The sequence below is a fragment of the Pangasianodon hypophthalmus genome, chromosome 17 (genome assembly GCF_027358585.1).
Source record: "Pangasianodon hypophthalmus isolate fPanHyp1 chromosome 17, fPanHyp1.pri, whole genome shotgun sequence".
Taxonomy (NCBI): domain Eukaryota; kingdom Metazoa; phylum Chordata; class Actinopteri; order Siluriformes; family Pangasiidae; genus Pangasianodon; species Pangasianodon hypophthalmus.
This window is the reverse complement of record NC_069726.1, coordinates 7738309-7747803: the sequence shown is the minus strand read 5'-3', so window position 1 is coordinate 7747803 and position 9495 is coordinate 7738309. Positions and strand designations below refer to the sequence as shown.

At 38.7% G+C, this 9495-nt stretch overlaps 1 protein-coding gene across 1 annotated transcript in view; it reads right to left on the bottom strand.

Moving 5' to 3' along the window:
* Nucleotides 1–9495, bottom strand: part of grk3 (G protein-coupled receptor kinase 3) — an 89042-nt gene that overhangs the window by 57957 nt on the left and 21590 nt on the right. Inside the window, exon 2 of the mRNA XM_026943872.3 lies at nt 8964–9040. Within this exon, the coding sequence (XP_026799673.3) occupies nt 8964–9040 (77 nt within the window). The remainder of the gene's footprint in view (nt 1–8963; nt 9041–9495) is intronic.

Here is a 9495-nt window from a genome sequence, read left to right as displayed (position 1 = left end):
TTTTTGCTTTTGTTTGTTTTTTAAACAACTAGTACGAATAACCTTGAAATTACACTTAGCACTTAATAGGTACAACTGTATAGCTGCTCATTCATGCAATTACCCAATCAGCCAATCTCATGGCAGCAGCACAATGAATAAAATCATGCAGACAGAGGTCATGAGCTTCAGTTAACATTCATCAAACATTAGAATGGGGGAAAATGTGGTCACAGTGACTTCAAGTGTGCCATGGTTGTTGGTGCCAGACGGGCTGGTTTGAGTATTTCAGAAACTGCTGATTTCCTGGGATCTTCGTGCACAACAGTCTCTAGAGTTTACACAGAATAATCTGAAGAACATTCAGTGCTTTGAAAAAAAAAAAAAAAAAAAGGACAGACAAGGGAATCTTGATCATTCTCGCAGCAATGAATCAGTACGAGACAAACTTCACATTTATAGTGTTATAACTTGCCTTTCAAGCAGCTGAATGTCAGAGTAGACAAAAGCACAGGTCAGGCTAAAATGCTAACATTATCAGCCAGCCCACACACGGGAGACACAGGATGCCTGCTGATAAAAATGGCATAGAATGGGTAAGAATGAAGGAGGGCTCAAGGAGTAACAAGTAGAACTCAACGCAAGCAGCATCAGTGGGAATGCCTCTGCCGCCGACGAGTCTAGTTTCTCGTCACTAATTCGTATGCCTCAAAGATCCCTGAAATATACATTGGTTTTGGTGAGTTCTTAATGGATAGACCCCATATGTACATAGTACAGGCAAATAAATGTTTTACATTCTGAAATTAACAAGCTATTAAGGCATGTTCTTCACTGGGATCCGTATTTAGCAAGTTTCAAGAGAAGAACCAAAATATGACATAGCCAGACTCTGACTTCCTGACATAATTCTAAGTACCATCTCTCTATAGCATGCAGTAAGAATGGTACTGATACAAAACTTTGACATTTGACCTTGCTGTGACCTTGAACATGTTTGTATCAATGCCTAAATGTATTCAGCTCATCTGGGGGTAGCAAGGATAAGTCTATAAAATCCAAAATTTGGCCACTTATTTTTGAGATCCTGCATTAACTGCACTAAGAAGTCCCAACAGACGAACTGACATACTCACAGAATCTCAAACAGACGCACAGACGGGCGAACAACATGATAACACAATTCCTCCACAATCTGACTTTACAGAGGGATCATGAGTACCATGACACAACACATTTTGTCTGTTCCGCTGAAAAACACTGTTTTATGAACTATACGAACCAGACATTATTTTATACACTAGTCCAGCTCGCATTCTCCCCCACAGAAACACAAACAAACCAATAATAGCCAAGAGTAGGCAGTTCCTTAGATCGCACTTCCTCCTTGTTTTGTTTGGCAACTCCGCAGCATGGCTAACACTGAGGAGTTGGTGTGTAAAAAATTCAGCATCAGTTAGGCTATATGGAACTGCTGGATTTTACACAATGGACACAGTGCAAACAATTGTTTACAAAATATGCAAAGGCAAGACTGGCACAGCAAGGAAACATGACAAATTTGTTAAACCACAAGAAATCTGAAATCCAGATTACAAGGGGACCACATAGGAGTGTAGCAGCAGCTTAGAAGAAAACAAGGGCTAAAGCAAACAACACTAACAAAGATGTTTTAAGGGTACTACTTATGAGAAAACAAGTAAAAGCACTAGAAAGACATAATTAACACCACGACATTTGACCAGGACAAGGATACCCAAATCAGCCAAAAACAAGGGTTTTAAACGCAGCTGATCTGCGTTAGGACTTCCCAAATCGCAAATACTTTTCTAACACCACCATTCCTCAGCTGTTATTTTAAAAATTTTAAATATATATGTAAACCAGCTCAGCTAAGGTACTCAGTTTTTAAACATATATAAATAGCACAAAATGCTGAAACCCTATTGTTTTTGTAAGGATTATTATTATTATTATTATTATTATTATTATTATTATTCTGCCGTAAACTGATCATGCAAACCAAACCATAAGGCCTAGAGACATGAAAATCCACCAGTCGATATCGGCGCAAAGTCTCGCCCCATCAGCCACACGATGGCGCTACAGTGATCAACACAAAAAAATTTACACACTTTTTGGTCAAGACGAACAAATGTGTATCTCCAATTACATTTCTGTCATGAAAAATTTAACCTCGCGACTGCACGTCAAAACGTTTGAAGTGGGCATGGCCCCTTTTACTTAAATAGCAATAACTTTTGATAGGAATGAGATATTTTCACCAAAATTGACAAACTTATGTATAAGCCAAGTCTAAGGACACATGTAGAAAATTACCGTGCATGACCAGTTGGTGACACTGTAACAGGAAGAAACATGAAATTGGCTCTAACAATGGAACCAAGTCCAATTGCCTTGAAAATCTGCATGCAGTGTCTTTGTCAAAGGTCCAAACAATATTTATGAGAACAGTTGCATCTCCCGAAAAACATGTCCGCCATTGGCCAATTAAATTTCAGCAGCTATTAGACAAGGTTAACATAGACCATTCGGAACGAAACTTGGGGAACTTACTCGACTCTTGGCCCCAGAGGTCTGTGAGAAATTTTAAACTAATCGGCCACTGGGGTGCACTATCAAGTTCTTCATGCGCATAAAGGGTTTTATATACTGCATGTTTGACACAAATACAAGAAACTCATACAGTTTGATGGAGCTCCGCATTCTGAACATTACGTTTGGCAGTTGTCTTGATGGCTGTTGAGATTTGGAACTGGTTTATGGGGGGTTTTTTGTTTGTTTGTTTTGCATCTGTAAATGTTTTTTTCTTCTTTTGTCTTATTTTGCCTCCACCAGATATATTATTCTGGACTGTGCAAATTAAATCTTCCCCACCCGTTAAACACAGTCACAGGACTGCAGTACCACCATAAGCCCACAGTGCTTCATAGCCCACCTTGCAGAAAATCTTCAGCTTGCTAAAAGACTGTATAGGCAGTCCATAAGGTGTGTTGCATCTACAAATAATTAGAATAAAACTTCTAATATCTAAAACCTGTAAACCAGCAAAGTTAGTTTATGATCAGGCAAGGTAAGAAAAACAGATCAAATATGAACGTAATTAAAGCTGCAAGCAGCATTTTTGGGGGCCAAGCACCCAGACTCAGTGAGCTGCACATTCACAGCTGTGCTACAATTGTTGCCTACGCAATCACAGGAAAGCAGAGTCATAAATTAAGGCAAAGGGATTAAAGAGTGATTTCTAGTTTCACTCATGATGTGTATGTTTTGACCATGGACAGTGGTGGAATTCTCTGACCACTGTCAGAGAATGGGAACTTGTTTTGTTTGGCAACTCCGCAGCATTGCTAACACTGAGGAGTTGGTGTGTAAAAAATTCAGCATCAGTTAACTGAACAAATGGGATACTTTCATCTTTGGTCATGATTGCTACTGCTCTGACCTAAAAAAATGTTTTCTTCTTGCAATGTAAAAACATCTAAGCTTTTTATGTTTTTTCCTCATCAGTCTGGGCTTTTTTACCCCACTTAGCACAAGTTTACACAGGTCTCAAAATATGATGTGAGCCAAATTTGGTGAAGATTGGACAAAATTTGGAGGAGAAGTAGCACAAATGGCAGTTAGAAGTAAGCATTTTTTAGCATGTTATTGTAACTTTTGACCAGTAGGTAGCACTGTCACAAAATTTGTTATATAGCTTCAGGGCAAAGTGCTGAAGATGCCTACCAAGTTTTGTCTCAGTGTGCAAGGTCGTTGCTAACCATTGCTGATAACATTTGTCCAGGTTGGTCTGAATTATGTATGCCAAATTTGGTGTTGATTGGACATAATTTGTAGGAGGAGTAGTGAAAAAACAGTTTTTGACAAAATCACAGGAAGCAGTAGTCTGTCCTAGAGTTTCAGATCTTGATGTGTGTTCATTTCAGTATACCCCAGGCAATTATAGGAAAAAAAAAAGAACTGTGAATTTAGCACAAACTCTTCAAATGATATTTTTTTCCCTTATAAGCTGTTACAGTTCTTGACCACAAGGTGGGACAGTCACAAAACATCTTGGATACATTCAGGGCATGGTCCTGAAGATGCTTATCAAGTTTCGTGATGATACGTAGATACATTGCTGAGATACACCCACACATCCTGTTTTTTGCATTTGCCAGGGTGTTACAGGAGGACGGTTTGAATATCAATATTCTTTCATAACTTTTGCTCAGACAGGTCTCCATATGATGTGAGCCAAATTTTGTGATACAAAATTTGGAGGAGGAGTAACAAAAATTGCAGTTGTCGTTGCGGAGATACAGCCTTACTTCCTGTTTGGCGGCTTCGCTGTCAGATTTGTTGGCCCATTACAGACAAACCATTTGAATTAATCAAAATTCTTTTGATAATTCTTTTGTGAGGCTTACTCTGAAGATGATGTGTGCCAAATTTTGTTTTTGACAAAATCCAAGATGGCGGAAAATCTAATCAGGCAAAAATTTACGTCATAGGATGCTTTGAACTCTTCTAGACCCAGGCTTTTAAATTGTGAATACATGATTCAAAAGTTATGACCATAAACATACTTCCAAATTAGGCCAAAATTTGACCAGATGGTGGCACTAAAGAGTTGGCAGCACTTGGCCCAAATTTGGTTTTTAATTATTCTGCCTAGCAAAAACTTTTACCAACAGCCAGAATGCGCCATGGGTGATGTACGTAGTTGTATATACTATATATACTATACAGTGTTGAGATGCGTCAGCCCTCTGAAATACCTTATGTTTAAACATAGATATCAAATGAAAACTTTTGTTTTGTGAAACTCAACAGGTTGTAGGGTTTATTTTCTTTTTTTGGTAGTTGAACATACTTGTAAATCTGTGATTTGTCCAGACGTGATCAAAAACAAAACTGCCAAAATTTAAATGCCCTTATGTAAACTATAGGACAGTCAAGACAGCACTTATAAAAACATGAAAGAAAGATTGGGAAAGAAGAGTGAATTCACTGTAGACTAATCTCACTGGAGACTTCCGACCTAGAAGTAAGTAAAGTTAATTGAGGCTTGCAGGCCTAATGTGTTCCCATGGCTCTTTACTTAAAAAGTGCCATTTTTTATTAAGTAGAGGAAAAAGACAGCCTTCCAGTTATGCACTTTTGGATATTTAGCTTTCAAGCAGTGATCATACCACTACATACAGTCCCCTATACTGGAAAATTCCACAGATGATCTTGGCTTCTAAGGTGACTAATGGAGAGATACAAATGAGGAAGCTGTCTGAGATTAGAACAATGACCCGTCTGACAATAACAGACTCATAAGCTGTGATGGAAACACAATCACATTGTCCATCATCTCTCAAATAACATACTGGGTAGATTAACATACCCTTTAGAAATTTTTGGCATCTTTTTTTTTTTTTTTTTTTTTTTTTTAAATGGCAGAAGATTCCACAGTTTCAGTCACAGGACCTGCTACAATGCACTTCTCGATAATATAAATCCTTTAACTCTTGAAGAGCTTTATAATAGGTTTGAATAAGTCATAGTAAAGGGGAAAGCACTAAACCACCCAATGTTATGGGCTGCCCCAGAACAAGCAAATACGGGAGGTGTATTCTGACTGATTTTATCATTTGGATATCCCTAAAACTTAATGAACGGATATTCGGTTAATCGATAGGAGATGGGGGGAAAAGCATACTTAATATGGTGTATGAAAAAGCATACTTAAAACCCGGTGGGTGTATGAAAACATGACAACTGATGTGTTAGGTTAAGCCCAGGGCTAAGGTTTTACAACAGCTTCCATGTCCAAAGATACAGCTAATATTTGGTGAGATAATGCATGAAGAAGAGATATATGTTGCTATCCTTATTAGCCATTAATTAATTGTAGTGAAGTGGTGTGGAGTGGAGGTGTGACATAGCCCCCATGACCAAACATACAACACCAATTTGATCCAAATCAGACAATGCACTTAGAAGATATGAGATTCTTCCTGTTTCACTTTTTTGTCATTAATTTAATTGCAATGGCCACACCGTTCAAGATATTAAAAATCCGTTTGCAATTTAGCATCTTCAATGTCTTGGCATAATGATGACCAAGTTTGGTGACAATTGCATGAATCCACCAGGAGGAGTATTTAAAAGTTCAGAGCCTGCAATTTCCAAAAATCCACATTAAATCCAAAATGACCTACTTCCTGTATGGTGGAGCTAATGACTATCATTTAGAAAGTTGTCCAGCTCGATGAGAACAATATATGTACCGAGTTTGGTGACTGTACGTAAAACTGACCCCACCACTTTAGTCAAAAGGGGGCACTACGCCCATATCTTAGGTTTTGCCTATGCCTAACAGCCGACAACTCTGACGTGCATGCTGAATTTCATGAAATTTTGAGCATGTTAAGAGCCTCAGAAACACCGGAAAAGAGTAATAAAGTTTTGTGCAATTTCACATCAGCCGTGTCTTGACATTATCCTGACCAAGTTTGAAGCAATTCAGGTAAATACTAGAGGATTATAGCAAAGTCTGTTGTAAGTCACTCACTTCCAGCTGCCAGTTGATGGCACTATGACTGTGACTCAAAATAACCACATCCATGTGCTCAGCCCCCAGTACCAAACATACAGCCCAAGTTTCATCTAAATCACTCAGTGGACTCAGAAGATACGAGTCACTTCCTGTTTCCCTTTTTTCACCATAAATTTAGTGCCTCGCCATGGTGAAACCGTTCGAGAGATCAAAAATCCCTTTGCAATTTAGCAACCTCAGTGTCTTGGCATAATGTTGACCAAGTTTGGTAACAATCATGTGATTCCCCTAGGAAGAGTATTTAAAAGGTCACCGCATGCACTTTTCACAAAATCCAAAATGGCCGACTTCCTGTTGGGCGGAGCTAATGATTGTCAGTGCGAAAGTTTGTCCGGGTCGATGAGAACAATGCATGTACTGAGTTTCGTACACATACATACAGGTATGTATGATATACAGACAGGTCCGGAAGTATTTGGACAATGACAGAGTTTGTGTGATTTTGCCTTTATACACCACCACAATGGATTTGAAATAAAACAATCAAGATGTGATCGAAGTGTAGACGTTCAGCTTTGTTCCACAAAAATATGGAATTTACCATTTAGGAATTAAAGCCATTTTAAGCAAAGTACTTCCATTTTCACGGGCTCAAAGGTATTTGGACAATTGACTGACAAGAAGTTAATTGACCAGGTGTGGTCCATTCCCTCGTTACTTCAAGACAGATGAAGCAGATAAAAGGTCTAGAGTTGATATCAGGTATTGAGTTGGCATTTGGCAGCTGTTGGACCGGAGCTAATAATATGAAGTCCAAGGAGATCTCAATGCAAGTGAAGGAGGCCATCATTAGGCTGAAAAAACAACATAAATCTATAAGAGAGATAGCAAAAACCTTAGGTGTGGCCAAATCAACAGTTGGGTACATTCTTAGAAAGAAAGAAAGCACTGGTGAGCTCAACAACACCGAAAGGCCTGGAAGACCACGGAAGACAACTAAAGTGGATGATCGCGGAATCCTTTCCTTGTTGAAGAAAAACCCCTTCTCAACAGAAGTCAAGAATACTCTGGAGAAGGTAGGCGTATCATTGTCAAAATCTACAATCAAGAGACACCTTCATGAAAGTAAATACAGATTTACAACAAGGTGCAAACCACTGGTAACCCTCAAGAACAAGAAAGTCAGATTAGACTTTGCCAGAAAACATCTAAAAAAGCCTCCCATGTTCTGGAATAAGATTCTTTGGACTGATGAAACCAAGATTAACTTGTACCAGAATGATGGGAAGAGAAAAGTATGGCAAAAGAAAAGAACAGCTCATGATCCAAAGTATACCACATCATGTTTCAAACATGGTGGAGGCAGTGTTATGGCATGGGCATGTATGGCTGCCAATGGAACGGGCTCACTGGTGTTTACTGATAATGTGACTGCTGACAGAAGTAGCAAGATGAATTCTGAGGTGTATAGGGCTATACTCTCTTCTCACATTCAGCCAAATGCTACAAAACTGATAGGACGCCGCAACTCAAGACTTTTTGAAGGCAAAGAAATGGAATATTCTTCAATGGTCAAGTCAGTCGCCTGATCTCAACCCAGTAGAGCATGTTTTTCACTTACTGAAGACAAGACTGAAGGCAGAAAGACCCACAATCAAGCAGCAACTGAAGGTGGCTGCAGTGAAGGCCTGACAAAGCATCTCCAGGGAGGAAACTCAGAATTTGAGTTTTGAGAACCTGGGCTCCAGACTTCAGGCAGTCATTGACTGCAAAGGATTTTCATCCAAGTATTAAAATTATGGTTATATTTACAATTATGTCACTTTGTCCAAATACCTTTGAGCCCCTGAAAATGGAGGTACTTTGTTGAAAATTGCTGTAATTCCTAAATGGTAAATGCCATATTTTTGTGGAACCTCTTAAAATAAAGCTGTAAGTCTACCCTTCGATCACATCTTGATTGTTTTATTTCAAATCCATTGTGGTGGTGTATAAAGGGAAAAATCACAAAAACTCTGCCATTGTCCAAATACTTCCGGATCTGACCATATGCACCAAGTTTATGTACCGTGTAAAAGGGGGCGCTTCAGAGCATCCCCCCAACACACACACACACACACACACACACACACACACCAACCACTTAATGTCAACATAAGGCATAACGAATACAAATACAAATAGTGGTTTCAAATCTGTTGCCTGAAATGTTTAATCAGGTATTCAAATACCCTTTCACATCCCTACATGACTTTCCCAAGGCAACTTTTCTTAGTGCCATTCAATAAGTGAACCTTAAACAGAGAACCCAGGCTTAGCATAAAATAAACAAAAAGCTGAAAATAGTTCTAACGGGTAGCAGTTACGCATTAAATGTTACAAAAAGAATTTTCAATAATGAATTGGAGCTACCAAATTAATGTACACTTACCAATCTTCTGGTTGAAGATTTTGTCAAAAGTGAGCTCATCTCTCTCTTCCAAGTACTTCTGCATCACACTCCGAATACTAGGAAAAGGAGAACATAAGTGTGTCAAATATCTGGCTGCCAAACAAGTACAGTAACACTGATACAACTTATCGGTCATACAGAGCAGTCTGTGTGTTTTTTCTGGGTTTTTCCGTGCCTGAGCTCATCAGCACAACTCAGCTGAACAGTGAGGTGGCTGAACTGAAGCGCTCTAGATGAGATGATTGCTGTCTATTGCAGTTGTTCTGCTTCGAACAGCATTGTTGTAATGGAAGTGAAAAGAAAAAAAAAAAATGAAGCTGTAGTTTATTTAATGATTGTCAAGCCTGTATACATTGCTGACCTGTAATGCAAGAAAGTATTCTGACTGTAATTATTTAGTTTGTGAGAACAGTAAATCTTTGGTGTTACTTAGATGAAAAAAAAAAATTGCATTATATTTAAAAACAGTTCCTGCTGGACAGATGCAGGTAGCAAGGTTCCTTTAATTAAC